Source organism: Loxodonta africana, chromosome 12 (genome assembly GCF_030014295.1).
Source record: "Loxodonta africana isolate mLoxAfr1 chromosome 12, mLoxAfr1.hap2, whole genome shotgun sequence".
Taxonomy (NCBI): domain Eukaryota; kingdom Metazoa; phylum Chordata; class Mammalia; order Proboscidea; family Elephantidae; genus Loxodonta; species Loxodonta africana.
The window spans coordinates 44,283,926-44,301,718 of record NC_087353.1 but is presented as its reverse complement, the minus strand read 5'-3'; the positions used below and the strand labels follow the sequence as shown (position 1 = coordinate 44,301,718).

The 17,793-nt window shown below is 36.2% G+C and overlaps 1 protein-coding gene across 1 annotated transcript in view; it reads right to left on the bottom strand.

The window, feature by feature from the left end:
- Positions 1-17,793, bottom strand: part of CLIP4 (CAP-Gly domain containing linker protein family member 4) — a 110,618-nt gene that overhangs the window by 39,869 nt on the left and 52,956 nt on the right. Inside the window, exons 9-11 of the mRNA XM_064295178.1 lie at positions 15,055-15,195; positions 3,286-3,375; positions 2,153-2,296 (exon numbers count right to left, since the gene is read on the bottom strand). Of these exons, the coding sequence (XP_064151248.1) occupies positions 2,153-2,296; positions 3,286-3,375; positions 15,055-15,195 (375 nt within the window). The remainder of the gene's footprint in view (positions 1-2,152; positions 2,297-3,285; positions 3,376-15,054; positions 15,196-17,793) is intronic.

Below are 17,793 nucleotides of genomic sequence, written 5' to 3'. Positions count from 1 at the left end.
CTCTAGAAACATTTCTTAAGGTAATGTATCTGGGTTCCACACACAGACTTTCTGTCACATATTTCCTAGGCTCGCTCTCCCTCTCTCCCCTCAGCCTCTTCCCGCCTTTTTTTTACACAATTAGATATTTATTTAGAAAGCTGGCAAATACCAAAACCATCTCAAAAATAACTTAGTATTTTTAATAATTAATGCTGATATACCTCTATGATACTTTTTCTAATTTAAAAAAAAAATTCTCCAACCAGAAACTCAGTGTCCCTTCAGCAATAACGCCCCATTCTCCCCGCCCCTCAGCCCCTAGTAACCACTAATAAACTTCTTTCTCTATGCATTTGCCCATTCTAGATATTTCATATAAGTTGGATCGTACGATTTTGTCACTTTATCTGACTTATTTCACTCAGAATAATGTTCTTGCCTTCTAAAAAGTCCCCTTTCTCTCTCTATCTTCACTATTATAAGCCTACAGAAACCTCAAATTTACAAAAAGAAAAAAAAATTAAATGTGTAATCATATTAGAAGAAAGTCTTATAAAGGGTAAAAAAGGTAGTTACACATCAACATATAAATTTTAAAATCAAACAAATGTCAAAAGCTCAAATGCCAGATGAGTGTGGCCTTAATTTTTTTTGAACAGGACAAGCAGAATTGCTGTATCATTGCAGCCTCTCGCCTCTGTTCCTCACAGCGTTGAAGAGAAACTTTTGGGAAGGGGAAAGCTATCCAGACAACAAATATTCCAGGTAAAACTTTTAGGGCCCCTACTTTTTAGGGTTCGACACTTTAGGTTATTATGTCAATATTTCTGTTGAGGGTATTATTCTTTTTTCCCCATCAATAAAATATTTTAAAAGGGAAAAAAAATCCTGTCATAAACATTTGATGTAATACAAGTATTAGAAATATTAGAAAAAGAATCTGGTAATTATTATGAGCTTCATTAAGAATATAAAAAACCCAAACCCAGTGCCACTGAGTCACACTGACCCATAGCGACCCTACATATGCCAAAAAAATGGCTTCATTTCCTTTCTGGACAAGTTTGTTATATAGGGTAATAAGTTAACGGCAAATCTTGTTGATTTCAACAAGAAGTTTGATAGTGTTTTATACATCCTTACACATAATGAAGAAATACGGACAAGCTGCAGGGTTCACAGCTAGTTAGAAAACCATATCCAGAACAGGTTATCACTATCAACCTGGAAGAGTCTTTGGCCTTCTCCTAGATAAAGTTTTAAACAATGACTCTTTATAAAAACATGCAAAGATGTCACAAAGCTAAAATGCAAGATGCAAGAAACAAAATCCAGATCAGATGAAACCCCTAAGATTAAATTAAATGACAATAAATGTAAAGTCTTACATACAGCAGTGAAATGAAGAGGCCTTGACAGGCTCAATTTGAGCAATAATGCAGGGTGGCCACCAAATCTGCACACACAGCCTAGCCCCCTATATTTGTAACTGAGAGGCAACAGTTCCACTCTGTCAGCTGGCTAGGGAAGGGTCTGTAGAGCCTGTGTGTGAGGAAGAACGGCAGGCACTGGGGGCAGGGCAGACCCTAAGGGCAACTGACAGAGCGTAGGCATCAGGCAGACCCAGGGCTGCCACTTAGAAACTCAGTGCTCAGGGACCACTGGTTTTCTCCCTGTGCCTCAGTTTCCTCATCCATAACGTGAGGATTTTCATAGTACCTGCCCTGTAAGTTTATTTTGAGAATTAAATGAAATAATGTATGTAAAGTGCCTAGCACAGTCCCTGAAACAGTATTACAATAAATGTTAGTTATTATTTTTAGGTATAGACCAGAAAAGAGGTTAGAGATAATAAAACATAATAGTTTCCAAGTATCTTAAAGGGTTTTTTTTTTATCTTAAAGGATTGGAGGCCTTAGATATGTGGGAAAGAGAAGTAGTCAGTAGAGACAGGGAAGATAGTAAGAACAAAAGGAGAAAGGAAGAGAAATCCAATGTATGTTCACAAAGGGTGAGGGGTAGGGTGAGAGTAGGGGCAAGGAAGAGTGCAAGTAGTTCAGTCTGACTGAAGTAAGGAGTTCCTTCTACACATTTAAAAAGAGCAAATCTACTTACAAACAAACCAAGATAAAAAACACCAAGAAAGCCTGGTTGAAAAAGCCATAGATACCAGCACTGGCTCGAGATGAAACAGAAGAGCTTTTGCTCACTGTCTTCTTGTTATTGCCACTTGCACTCAATTTCTTGAGGTAGCTCTGTCTGTGTTCCAAAGAAGATGTAGAGGAGGAGCTGCTGATGGATCCAAGCAGGGTAACTAAAACAGGCAAAGAAAAGAAATAGATCAAAGGGTAGAAAATAACAGCAGAGGACCAGGAAGATGCTTTTCCAGGCAAATCCTTCCAGACTCTCCATTTAGCTTCCTCAATTGTGGATTATTTAGTACCAAATTAAATGCCTGATTTCATCCAAATATATCATAGCTCAAACATAAAAGATGTTATAACCTAAGCAATAGTATTTTAAGGATTCACACTATACGATCATAACCTTTTAAAGGAGAATGTCACCAATCAATTAGCTTACAATGACTACCCGTTCTAAGCACCACTTCCCACCCCTCACTTTAGATGAGATAGTAGAGTCCTATCTTATTTACACACACACAAAAAAAAGATATTCATATGTTTTAAGGAAATAAAAGTTCAATATTAAAATCTGAATAAAACTTGAAGGCAAGCAAGAAACTTGTGAGTTTTCTACTCATGCTCTATGCACCTAATGATTTGATAATTAAAGGCAACTTAAACATTCTTTTTTCTGCTTTAATTTTTTGTTGATACCATGTGTTTTCATTAATGGAAGCATGCTTAATCATCGAGAGCATGTGAATTTTTGTAGTACGGATTTTTTTTCTTGCCCCTTCCCACAAGCCTGCCTTAAGTGCTTAGTGGTATATATGAAGTCCCACCAATTATAGCCCAGAGCCCCCACCAGGGTATATTAGTGCATATGTGTAACAAATAAAAATTTCCAAAATTCCTATTTTTCCTACCAAAAATTCAGATATCTCATACCACACCCTGTGAAAACAGTAATTTGTGGCACACTCCTGTTTCCTCAGTTTCAAACAGTCCTAAAGGCCCCTGCCTTGCAGCAGCACGAACTATGAGTAGTAGCAGGTTCCCAATAAAACCGAGGGGCTGAAAAAGTTCGTGATCGCTATATGTACCACTGGGCACAAAAGTGTCAAAGTTCCATCGGTAAATTAATATTTTGCAAAATAGTGGTAATATATTACATTACCATCTTTCTCTGTTACAGTTTTCGATTCTTCACCAGGAGCTAATGAAAGTGTTGATTCAGAAGCACTATCTTTTTTTGAGGTCATTAATCCTAGGACACAGAAACACACTGCTTTTAACAAGAGAGAATTTTTTTTAACATTAAACATAAAAATGTATTTGTTTTTTAAGGTACAGGCATCCTTCAGTATCTAAATATAACCCATTTCTGAAAACATGGTGGATAACAAATTCACAGACAGCAGGGGCCAATATTTCACTATTTAAATGAGAAAGATAAGAATGCATTCCCAGCTCATATGAAAACCTCAATCAATTTCCCTAAGTATCACTAAAATATCTTGAACCTATGTAACAATCCACAAAAGATTTCTAAATAATATAAAGCATTTACAACAGTTACCTAGTAGTTTGATACATAATGCACTCATTAATGTGTTTGCACAATGCTAGCAGATAAAGCAAACCTATCACACCTGAGATACAGCTGCTACCCACTTGCCAGGACTTGCAAGTGACTTATATGATTTCACTGGTATGGGCAGGCAAATTCATTACAGCGGATTTTCATCTTAGTGAATTTTGGATAAAATTTTTTGCAAATCATTATAAAGACTATTCATTTAGGTGAGAGTTCAGACAGTAAGAAATCCTGTATTCTCTGCCACTGGTATTCTGAAAATGGCTACCCCACCTCCTCATCCCACACAATTCTCACATACACACAAAAAATCACTGAAATAAGCTCTTGAGTAATACTCTATCTTAATAAGACTTCTACTCCAGTCCTACAGAACCAAATTATTTACACAAGAAATCTTGTTTAAGTGGGCTGCATCCAATTTTAAACTCTGTCAGGCATCCATGCCAATTCTACTGGTTTAGTAAGCATTCTAGGTGAAGAAATGTGCTTGGGACAGGGCCTTTTCAATTTCATATGATATAAAGACATAAAAAAAAAAGACATGAACATACATAAAATATGAGGGCGTTTTTGATAAGCACTGACATAGAAGGAGGAGACAATAATTGAGGCTAAAAAGGCAACGCTTCATCAAGATCGCGTCCTGACATGAGTCTTGAGAAATGGATCAGATTTATTCCAGAGAATACTGGATGTATGACCAGGAGGAACTGAGGCATTCTAGATGGATCCAGAAAAAAAAAAAAAAATCTTAAAAGGCATGATCAGAGAAGGCTGAGTAGCTTGGCTAGAACAAAGAGTACTTTTGGGATTTGAGAGAATTAAGGCTGGACAGATTGGTCAGGGTAAAATTTCAGAGGGTTATCCTGCCCAGCTCGAGCCCCTGGTGGGCTTTGCAAAGGAGGACTAGCACGAACAGAGTTATGGCTGGACAGCACTACTCGGACATCCAGGTTTAGAAGGCAAATAGAAGAGAAGAGGGGAAGCAGAGAACAGTGAGAAGCTATACAATAGTCCAGGCATGTGGGCTTGAACTAGAATAGCCAGAACTGAACAGATGGGGTGAGCAAGAGCGCTTTTGTGAGGGCAGACTTTTTTTATACTTCAGTGATTATATTTTTCAATTCTAAAAAATCCATCTGGTCCTTTGTTTTTATTTGACATTTTTATTGCGGTCATTGTTGATTCACGTGCAGTTATAAAAATTAATACAGGAGTATCCCGTGCATATTTTACCCACTTTCCCCCAATGGTAACATTTTGCAAAACTATAGTAGTAGATCAAAACTAGGATACTGACATTGACAAAATCCATCAATCTTACTTAGATTCCCCCAGTGTTCCTTGTACTCGTTTGTGTGTGTGCGTGCACATGTGCACACGCGTCATTTGGTTCTTCTTCAGTATCTTCTACTTCGGCGCTGAACATTTCTCATTCCGTTTGTTTCAAGAGTACTCACTCTTAATCCTTGGAGCATGGTTATAATACATTCTTTGAAGTCTTTATCTGATAATTGAAACATCCATGTTATCTCAGGTTTGGCATCTATTGATTGTCTTTCTCTCTGTGAGATGTAAAGATTTCCCTGGTACTTCATATTTTGAATAATTTTGGATTGTATCTTGGACATTTTGAATATTATGCTATGGGACTATGGGTCTTGTGTACATCCTGCGAAGAGTTTTGTTTTGCTTTGCTTTGTTTGTTTTAGCAGGCAGTGACCCAGTTAGATTCAGACTAGAAGTTTCTACCCAACTTTTGTGCCCTGTGGTTACAATGTCAGCTGTTCCTAAAGCCTTTGCAGTGATATTTGGATCTGTCTTGTGTACTGTGCCACCTAGTGGTCGGTCTGCAACCTGGGTAGTGCTCCACCCAGGATGGTACGCTGGTATGCTGTGTATGGTCAGGTCTATGCATGGGTAACTCGGGAGTAAGCCTGGCTGGGAATATCCAACATTTTGGGTTCACTTTCTTGAGCTCCCTCCTCTCTATGATCTCCTGACATTCTCCTCTCCCAAAGCACCACCGCCCCCTTCCTGGTATGCTGAACAGAATGCCTGGGTTTTAGTTTCCCTCTCTTGTTATATACCACTTGAGACTGATTCTGCCTCTGAAGCCAAGAACTGAGAAAAGAGAAGAAAAACTAATGGGATTCCATCCATGTTCTTGAGACCACAGCTCCTCTGGTCAGACAAAGGCTTTGATCCCTTGGAGTTTTAGGTGCTTGCCCATCCACTGCTGCTATAGCACCATGCAGGATTGCCTGGGGACTGGGGTAGGAGAGAACCAGAATGATAGTAATAAAGCAAGAAAGAAAGCAGAGCATTTCCTCCACTCTGTCTAGAGAGACATTCCTGCTCCTCCAACCAGAAACAGAGGGCTTCCTTCTCTTACGGCGTTCTACCTATACTTGGTGTGGACTTCCAGGTCTCAGGCTGCCTTTGAGTTCACACTGGAAGAAGCCAGTGGGAAAAATCCCAGGAAATTCACAACTGGCTCTTAGTATTTCAAGATATTTTCCTTCCTTAATCTGCCTGCTACCATTCAGCTCTCAGAGTCCTCAGATGGTTGCTCTATGCATCCAATGCCAGGTTTTCAGCTGCGCTCAAAGCAGAGGCTACACAGTGCCTGCCATCCTGCTGTAATAGGAACCTGGAACCTCCCCTTGAATTTTATTTAACTTTTTTACCTGCTTATTTTCCATGAAATATTTAGATTAGTCTTTTAAGTTCCAAAATAAAACCCTGTTGTCTTTTTTACTGCAATTATGTTATCTCTATAAAGCTAATTTTTTTTATAAAGCAACTTTATAAAGCACTTATTAATATTTAGTTTTTACATGCAAAACAATATATTCTTAAAGTTATTAGAAGAATTTTCAATTAACTCTGAAAAATTTTAAAGATTTTAAAAATAAATGTCTCTCACATTTTGCATTGTTCCCAAGTATTAATGTTGCTATTTTAATTGAACATCTTTTTTCATATTTTCTTACTATTTGTTGGCAGAATACAGGACTTACTACTAGTGCTGTTCGTTGTACTGAATTGAGCCACTTTATTGAATTCTTTTATTAACTTTAGTTATTGTTAACTGATCTTGGGTTTTCAAGTTTTATTAATCGTATCCTCTACAAAATATTCTTCATTCACATTATTTCAAATTTCATATTTTCACTTCAAATTGTATACTGCAAGAAGTCACAGAAGCTTTTTCTCCTGTATTTATGTCTAAGGTTACAGCATCACCATTTTTCCAGTTATTCACTATTAAAAATTTTGAGTCATGTATGACTCCTCTTCATTCTTATTGCTAATATCTAGTTAATTGCCAAATCCTATTAAAAATGAACAAACAGTCCTCATTTGCACAGTAATGTGGGACCATAAGAATTACTATGCAAGCTGAAATCAGGTAAAGTAACTTCATAATCAGTGGGAAAAATTAAGATTGTTCTATGACCTTTGAAAATTTCTGTCAAAACATTAAAAAATTTCTTACTGTCAGTTATAAATGCATAGAAAAATAAAAAATAGTAAAACAAACATCAATTCAGTACAGTAATTTAAAACAATAACAATATTGTGAACTAAAATGTTTTCTTTGAAAAAAACTGATCAAGAGTAGTTTCAATAGTGCTTGCTTTCTTATTCTCATTGTATGATTTATGATACAAAGTGAGCATCTTTTCTATGCCTTGGCAAATCATCAAACCCCTTTCTATCTTTCAATCAGCTTCCAACATTTCATTCTTTTCACTTTCAATGTTGTAAAATATCGCTGAGTGTTCCTTTAATGTGACTTTTTTGCTACTGGCACTTCCTCTAGGAAATCTTCATCCTTCTCATCACAACTACTTTCCTCATTCATGTCTATTAAGTTCACCTTCACAAAGTTCCTCTGGCTGAAAATCTAGCACGTCTCAAATGGTGGCAGTGTCAACATATCCATGGTCAGCCATTTCTTCTATATTTCTACTTATGTCTAATTCAGATTTCACTTCCAACATTATCACCTTTCATTTCCTCACTGCACGTTCATCTTTGTTTGCCAATTCCCTCCTTGAATTATCCATTTTTATGAAATGTTACACGCATTTATCACTGGGAGACAAGGAGGCAACCCAACTACACACTTTGATGTCTGTGCATTAAGTGAATAACAAATGTGCAGTGACCAATCACCAATAGACTTTGAAAGAAGTGACATGATTGGTCATCTGTTATTTACATAGTGAATTTTGGACTAAAAAGCTAGCAGTGAAGTTTGTACTTTCTGTAATTACTCACATTTAATATAGCATGGTAAGTTAAATTTAAACCATGCTGTTGGGGAACTTGTGTTATGTAACTAAACCATGGTAACAAATTTGTGCATACCAGAACTATGCAAAGCAAGGACTGCCTGTATCTATATTTTAACCCATAAAACAAGCCCCCCAAAAAGCTATACAGAGATACCATTAAAAACTCAATAGACAAATTAAAGTGTAATACAACAAAATATTCAAGTAATTCAAAAGCTAGGAAAGAGGAAATAGAAACAAAAAAACAAAGGACAGACAACAATTGGTCTCAACCCACCTGGAGCAAAGGAGAATGAAGAACACCAAAGATACAAGGTAAGTATGAGCCTAACAGTCAGAATGGGCCACATAAATCAAAGACTACATTAGCCCGAGACCAGAAGAACTAGATGGTGCCCAGCTACAACCAATGACTGCCGTGACAGGGAGCACAACAGAGACTCCCCGAAGGTGCAGGAGAGCAGGGGGTTGCAGACCCCAAATTCTAGTAAAAAGACCAGACTTAATGGTCTGACTGAGACCAGAGGGACCCCGGAGGTCATGGTCCCCAGGTCTTCTGTTAGCCCAAGACAGGAACCATTCTTGAAGCCAACTCTTCAGACAGGGATTGGGCTGGACTACAAGACAGAAAATGATACTGGTGAGGAGTGGGCTTCTTGGATCAAGTAGACACATGAGACTATCTGGGCAGCTCCTGTCTGGAGGGGAGACGTGAAGGCTGAGGGGGACAGAAGCTGGCTGAATGTACACGGAAACATAGGGTGGAGAGAAGGAATATGCTGTCTAGGTGTATATAAGGTTTTGTATGAGACTGACTTGATTTGTAAACTTTTACTTAGAGCACAATAAAAAAAAAAAAAGTTCAAGAAAAGAACCCATTCTGTACAAGTCCAATAAGCTTCTAGTACATTTTTATGTAACACATTGCTCTGATTCAGCACTTTTCATAATTCAGTTGTTGAAACGAATTAATATTATTTAGAAGCATGTCGACAAATAAAATAGGTCATAATAAAGAAACAACATCTCCAAAAAAAATAAAAGGACAGAAGCAGAAAGCAAATAAAATGGCAGCCCTAAATCCAAATATACCAATAATTACATTAAAAGCAAAAGTCTAAACACATCAATTAAAAGGCAAAGTTTGTCAAAGCAGATTTAAAAACAAAAACCAAAAGAACACTGATAGGCTGTCTATAAGACACTCACTTTAATCATAATTATATAGGTAGATTAAAAACACAAGGAAATGAAAGGATATACATACAACCACTAATCAAGAGAAAGCTGCAGTAGCAATATTAATATTAGACAAGGTAGATTTCAGAGCAAGGAAAATTACTAGAGTTAAAACAATACATAATGATAAAAGGATCAATTCACCAAGAAGACATAACAGTCGTAAATGTGTATGTACCTAAAACAGAGCTGCAAAATACATGGAGTAAAAAATAAAAGAACTGAAAGAAGAAACAAATAAATCCACAGTTATACATAGAGACTTCAATCCCCCTCTTTTGGTAATCAATAGAACAAGTAGACAGAAAATCAGTAAGAATATAGAAGAACTGAAAACACACTGAACCAAGTGGATCTAAATAACATTAATAGAGCACTCCACCCAACAAGAGAAGTACACATGTTCTTTTCAAGTAAGCATGGAACATTTACCAAGATAAACAATATTCTAAGTCATAAAACAAACCTTAACAAATTGAAAAGAATAGAAATTATACAAAGTATGTTCTCTTATCATAATGGAATTAAACTAGAAATCAATAACAGAAAGGTATGGAGCACTGAGTCTCACTTTACGATGATGGAAAAACAACATTGATTAAGGATAGGGTCGCAAGTTACATTGGCAAAAGTTGTGCGATAGAGATATTTACAACAACAATACTGCTGCTATGTACAAGCAAATACTTCATGGGATTTGATTTCTGGGTTTGGAGGTTTAGGGTCACGGATTCATGGGACATCCCAGGTAACTGGCTTAATATTGTATTTAATGCTTCTATTCTACTTCCTAGTTCACTGCATAGTGCCTGCAGTCTTAAAAGCCTGCAAGTAGCCATTCGAGGTACAATAATTGGTCTCTATTCACCTGGAGCAACAGAGGAAGAAGAAGAGCCTGGAGCAACAGAGGAAGAAGAAGAGCCAGAAATAGGAGGAGGTAATGGAATGTGTGGCTAATAGCCTCCATGAATACCACTTCTTTTGCTATGAGACCAGAAGAACTGGATGGTGCCTGGCTACCATTACTGAATATTTTGATCAAAGATTCTATAAAAGAATCCTGATCAAAAAGGGGAAAGTACAGAACAGATTTTCAAATCCTCATGGAATCTTTCTAGAGCCATGGAGGCTGGATGAACTCTCGAAACTATTGCTCTGAGATAATCTCTAGACCTTAAACCTTAAACAAAAGATACCCCCTGAAGTTTTCTTAAAACCAATTAATAGTTTAGCTTAACTAGGAAAGAATGTCTGCCTTGAGCATTGTGCTCTTTTAAGAACTATCTATATGGGATCAAATTGACAACAGCAACTCAGAAGAGTATATAGGAAACTTAATGATTTTATATTAATGGAGGAAAAACAATCGGAAGAGTGAGAATGATTGCACAGTTTGAAGAATGCAATCAAGGTCTTAAAAGGTCACTGGATTGTACATGTAGAAATTGTTGAACTGGTGTACGTTCTGCTTTGTATTGTCTCAACAGCAACAACAAAAAAATAAAATAAATTTTAAAAATAACAGGAAGATAACTGGGAACTCTCCAAACACTTGGAAACTTAACAACACATTTCTAAATAATCCACAGATCAAAGAGAAGTCACAAAGAAAATTAGGAAATGCTCTGAACTCAACAAAAATGAAAACACAACATAACAAAATGGGATGCAGCATAGGCAATGCATAGAGATAAATTTATAATATTAAATGCTTATATTAGAAAAAAAATCCCTAGTCAACAATCTAAGTTCCTAATCTAAATTTCTACCTTAAGAAATAAGAAACGGAAGAGCAAAATAAACCCAAAGCAAGCAAAAGCAAGGAAATAATAAAGAGCATAAATCAATGAAAGTGAAAACGGCAAAATGGAGAAAAATAATCAATAAAGCCCAATATTGTTTCTTTTCAAATATCAATAAAATTAATAAACCTCATGCTAGACTAACCAAAAAAAAAAAAAGGGGGGGGTGGAGAAAGAGAAGACACAAGTTACACTATCAGGACAAAAGAGGAGTACCACTACAGACTCTACGACATTAAAAGAAAATTAGGAGAATACTTCAAACAACTCTGTTCCCATAAATTTAACAACTTAGATGAAATGGACCAATTCCTTGAAAGCCACAAACTATCAAAGATAGATAAATAACCATAGAAACAGATAACCTGAATAGCACTATATCTATTTTTAAAAACTGAATTTGTAATTTAAAATCTTTACGATAAAGGAAACTCCAGCCCCAAATGGTTTCACTGGTGAAATACATCAGACATTTAAAGAAGAAATAACACAAACTCCACATAATATCTCCAAGAAAACAGAAGAGGAGGGAACACTTCTCAAATCATTTTGAGACCAGCAAAATCAGGCACAGACAGTAAAAGAAAAGTATATAAGAGAAGGCCTCATAAAAACAGAAGCCAAAGTTCTCAATAAAATGTTAGGAAGATATAAAAAAGATAATAAGCCACCGCCAAGTAAGGGTTATCCCTGGAATGCAGGGCTAGTTGAATAATCAAAAATCAACATAATCCATCACATTATACCACAAGTATGAAAAACCACATGATCATCTCTAGATTCAGAAAAGTCTTTTGACCAAATTAAACTTTCATTCAAGGATAAAATAAAACTATCCACAGATAGCATGAAAATCCCAAGGAATCTACAAGAGAGCTCCTAGAAGGTTTAGAAAGATCACAGGATACAAGGTCAACATACAAAAATCAATCATATATCTATAGACTAGCAATGAATGAACATTTTGAAATCAAAATTTAAAAATATGTATCTTTTATAATAACCCTCCCCAAAAATGAAATAACCCACTGCCATCGAGTCAATTCCGACTCATAGCGACTCTATAGGACAGAGTAGAATTGCCCCATAGAGTTTCCAAGGAGCACCTGGTGGATTCAAACTGCTGACCTTTTAGTTAGCACCCATTGCACTTAACCACCATGCCACCAGGGTTTCCAAAAATGAAATATTATGTATAAATCTAATACATGTAGGATCTGTACACTGAAAACAATGATTAAAGAAATCAAAGACAAATAAATAAATGGACAGATAACACTGTGTTCATGAATTGGAAGCCTCAGTATCATCAAGATGGAAAAAGTAAGGAAGTGCTTGAAAAAATGGGACAGGGGCCATGTGGAAAGAGCAAAGGACCCAACCTGAAAGAGCTCCCAAATGTCAAAGCCGGAACAGGTAAAGCATGAGCAACAAAATAAATCATGTACTGGAGTACTTGAGTATTGGATTATAATTCAAAGAATGAAATAATTCTCCATGAATCCATAAGTCAATACTGACATATAGTAACTGAATAAATAAATAAATGGGGAATGAAAGGACAACTCTTACAGAAGAATTTCAATTAATAAATGTAGAGAAATTACGGAAAGAGAAAATCACCATTAGAACACCACAGTAATAGTCACCACAGGCAAGATCCACCGCCAAATGCTAAATTTAGTGAGTGAAAGCTTAAGCAGATACAAAATATTGGCAAATCTCAAAATATAAGTAATTACAGGGGAAAACAGTAACTTTACAATGGAGAATCCCGGCAGACGCCACTTTAACCAGATGGGCAGGGTTATCATCACGAGTCATATCGATCAATCCCATGGACCGCTAATAAGATACGCTAGGAAGGGCTTCTGTGCTATCTTTTCCCATAATTAATAAGCCCAATCTAATCATGAGTAAACATCAAACCAAGCCAAATAAGTGAGATTCTAGAAAATACCTGACCAGCACGCTGTAAAAGTGTCAAGGTCATGAAAAGCAAAGACAGGCTGCGAAACTATTACAGGTTAGAGGAGACATAACAACTAAATGTGGGGTTTTGGACTGGATCCTGAAATAGAAAAAGGACATTAGTGGGAAAAATCGTGAAATCTGAATACATTCTGCAGTATTTATTCCGAGGTCCATTTCTTAATTTTGGTTATTGTTCAATGGTTATGTAAGATATTAAAGGGAAAGCTGGATGAAAGGTGTGCTGGAACTCTGTACTATTTCTGCAACCCTTCTGTAAGTCTGGAAACCCTGGTGGCGTAGTGGTTATATGCTCTGGCTGCTAACCAAAAGGGCAGCAGTTCAAATCCACCAGGCGCTCCTTGGAAACTCTATGGGGCAGTTCTACTCCGTCCTATAGGGTCACTATGAGTTGGAATCAACTTGACGGCAGTGGGTTTGGTTTTTGGTTTCTGTAAGTCTAAAATTATCTTAAAATTAAAAGTTAAAAACCTACAGTAAGCATCATACTTCATGTTGAAATGTTGAACAAGACAAGTATGCCTGCTAGAACCACTTCTATTCTCAATGCACTGGAGGGTTGGCAGGTACACTACAGCAACAAAAAGAATAAAAGGTATAAGAATTAGAAACGACGAAACAAGCCTGTCATTATCATAGGTGATATAAGTGTGTATGTAGAAAATCCAAAATAATCTACATAGCTAAAATTTCCTGGATATAAAACCAGTATAGAAAAGTCAACAAATGAATAGAAAAGTCAACAATTAGAAAACAAAATTAAAATAAATACAATTTAAATAGCATCAAAAATATTAAGTGCCTAGGAATAAATCTAGCAAAATATGTATAAAATATCTATACGGAAAATGATAAAACTTTATCAAAACATTTTTTTAAAAACCTAACTAAATAGAAAGCTATTCCAAGCTCGTAATTCAAAGATTTAATATTATAAAGGTGTCAGTTCTCTCCCCAAATTGATTTAAGGTTTAAATGTGATACCAATTAAAACCTCAACAGATCTTTTTCTTAAGAAACTTAACAGCTGGTCCAAAAATTTATATAGAAGTGTGATTTAGAAGGCCTCCAAAGAAGTAAGACACGCTTCAAGAGTAAGGTAGAATACTTGCCTCTACTTAGATAACAAGTGCTCACTTATTTTGTGCTATGTGATACAGTGAATACAAAAGTACAAAATACTCTCACCACCCATTTTAAGTTTAATATTTTGTGGAGAGGGTAAAAGATTTACATAAATATAGCAATCTTGAGGACAAAACTCAAGATAACAGTTACCAATTGGGTGGTATGGATAAGTGCATATGAATTTAAGAGAATGAAGAGATGCAAGTGAGCTGGGGTCACCAGGAACGCTTTCCTGGAGAAACAGGATCTGAATAAGGAAATAAAGAATATCTAGGTCTTCAAATGGCAGAAGTCAAATCATTGCACTTCGAGAAATAGGAGAAAGACAGAGAAACAGCATAAGACAAAGAATGGACGGAGGAGTAAGAACAACACATGCAAAGGGCAGTGAAGACACATAACAAGTACAGTTCACTGTGGAAGCAGTAAGAGCCTACAGCAGAGAAAGGGGGCCAGATTACAGAGGACTCTGAGTGCTGGTTTCAAGAGTAGGAATGTTTTTCTGATAAGAAGTCACTAAAGCTCCTTTAACAGGTGAGAAACGCAAAGCTAGTCCTGTTTCATAAATATTTACTGGAGGTATAAAATCCAGCTTTGAGGTTAGATTATGGGATGATAAAGGTATGGAGACAGTAGAAAAGGGAAAAAAGAGACAAATCTTAAATACTCTTGTTAGGAACTGAAATCATAAACCATGAAAAAGTTTTAAAAACCATAAGATGCTGGTTTTATTAAATTCAGGTTTCACAATTTAAAAAAAAAAAATTTTTTTTTCACAATTAGCTAACAAAAAAAAGCGTAAAGCAATCTAAACATAGAAGTTTCCTGAATAAAATCAAAATGCTGAAGAAGATGGTTAACTTTCTGACTTGACCTACCAGTGTTTACTTTTGACGTTACATGGGTTACATCAATTCTCTGGGACCTGATGAGAGGTACAGCTTTTGTGGAAGAAGTGTGTACCATATTCTTCCTTCGGTCTTTTGCTTTACTTATCTTTGAAAGAGGTGCAAAAATACCTAAGGAAAAAATGTAGAATTTTAGTTAAGGTTAAGCAACTAAAAGCATTTCAAATAGAGGCAAGTACAACTATCTAGTAATATAAATCTTCAAATTCTTTTTTAGTGACTATGTGTCCTATGGAGCCCTGGTGGTGCTGTGGTTAAGAGCTCAGCTGCTAACCAAAAAGCTGGTAGTTTGAATCCACCAGCAGTTCCTTGGAAAGTCTATGGGGCAGTTCTACCCTGTCCTATAGGTTCACTATGAGTTGGAATTGGCTTGACAGCAACAGGTTTGGTTTGGTTTGGTTTGGTTTGGTTTGGTTTGGTTTGGTTTGGTTTGGTTTGGTTTGGTTTGGTTTGGTTTGGTTTGGTGTGGTTTGGTGTGGTGTGGTGTGGTGTGGTGTGGTGTGGTGTGGTGTGGTGTGGTGTGGTGTGGTGTGGTGTGGTGTGGTGTGGTTTGGTTTGGTTTGGTTTGGTTTGGTTGTTTGTTTGTTGTTAACATGTCTTATGCATGTCCTATGCAGCAACGAGTTTTTTTTTTTTTTTACAGTAAGTGGCCAAAAAAAGATAAGACAGTACTTGCACTCAAAGTGCTTACAATCTAGTTGTCAACACACACACACACAATAATTTAAGAACCACATAAGATACATAATCAGGTATTAAGTGGAATTCAGGAAAAAGAGAAGTGAGTAAGGGTAACAGTTTTCTATTATTATTTCTGACTTAAACCTAAAAAAAAATTGTTTTTTTTTACTTAGCTATTGTCAAATAATAGTGCATTGTATAGTATAAAAATCTCTGTCTTCTTCAGGACTTACATTTTTCCCCACATTACAGCTTTTCATGTCATGTCTTATCTCCCTTCTAGACTGTACACACCTCATGAAGACAAAAGTCAAATTTTATACATCTTTGCATTCCCCCACTATACCTAATTATGGTTCCTTACACATAGTAGGGGAATAACTGACCTTTTTGGTATAAATATAATCTACCCAAAAAGCCTCAGCCCCTGACAATCAAAAAAAAAGTGTAGTGTGTGTTAGGGATGAAAGGGATATTGAGGGTTGGAGGAGGGGGCTGCCTATAGGCAGGTGGTTGGGGGTATAAAATTCCATTAAAAAAGAGTCTCTCAAGGCAATAAACCAGCCAGCATAAATAAGTATGCACAGATATCAGAGACAGTGAATATGAACTATCAACATCAAGATGATCTGGCTTAAATATTTAAAAAGGGAAAATAAATTACTCATAGTATGCACATTAAATCTTACCAATGACACATTATGACAAAAATGTAATACATTAAAAACAATTTGTTACCTGACAGGGAACACAACAAAGAACCCCTGAGGGAGCAGGAGAACAAAAAAAAAGTGGGATGCAGACCCCAAATTCTCATAAAAAGACCAGACTTAATGGTCTGACTGAGATTAGAATGACACCAGAGGTCATGGTCCCCAGACCTCCTGTTAGCCCAAGACAGGAACAATTCCTAAAGCTAACTCTTCAGACAGGGATTGGATAAACAGTGATACTGGTGAAGGATGAGCTTCTTGGATCAAGTAGACACATGAGACTATGCCGGCATCTCCTGTCTGAAGGGCAGATGAGGGGGGAGAGAGGGTCAGAAGCTGGCCAAATGGACACGAAAAGAAGTAAGAGGAGGGAAGGAGTGTGTTGTCTCATTAGGGGGAAAGCAATTAGGAGTATATAGCAAGGTGTTTATAAATTTTTGTATGAGAGTCCGACTTGATTTGTAAACTTTCACTTAAAGCACAATAAAAATTTCTTAAAAACTTGTTTTAAAGCAGAATATACATGCTCAAAACTCTACAAAAAGGTGCTTTGTTAATAGCTCAAAAGTGCCAACTATACTACTTTTCTGCTAATCCTGAAATTCTTTCCTTTCTTGGGTTCTATACTATTTTATCCTGATTTTCCTACCTCTTCTTTTTTGACTTATCCAAAATGCTCTCTCTTCTTATCTCCTACCTATGAGACTTCCCTTGGCTTCCTATTCTTTTCTCTAAATTCTTTTCCTTGCCAAATATATCACACATTCACTCCAGACTTGACAATGATTATATGCACTGTTGCCAAGGGTTTGAAGACAGAAATTATTTTTTACTGTGGGAATGTAAATGTGTACAATCCTCCTAGAAGATAAGAATCCTGATGAAATCTACTTTATATAATTATAAGGAAATACTAAGGGGTATACACAAAAGTAACAAAGTTACAACTGTACATTATAAGGAAAAAAATAGAATTCAAGAGCCAAAAAAATTGGCTGTGTTACCCAATTACACTTCTGGAAATGCATCATAATAATTCAAACAGAAAGAAAAGATCATGTATCTGATTATGTCATCATACTATTTCACTTAAAAGAGAAAACATAATTAATTGTCCAGCAATAGGATGAATTAACTATATATTTTTTTATGAACTATTACATCACCATTAAAGGTAAACAATAAAGATTACGTAGTAATATAGAAAAATGTGAAATGTAAATAAAGAAAAGAAAAATTAAGTTATATTTGATTATATTATGAATGCATTTGTGTAAAAATTATATGTCTGGATATAGAAAGGACTGGAAAAATG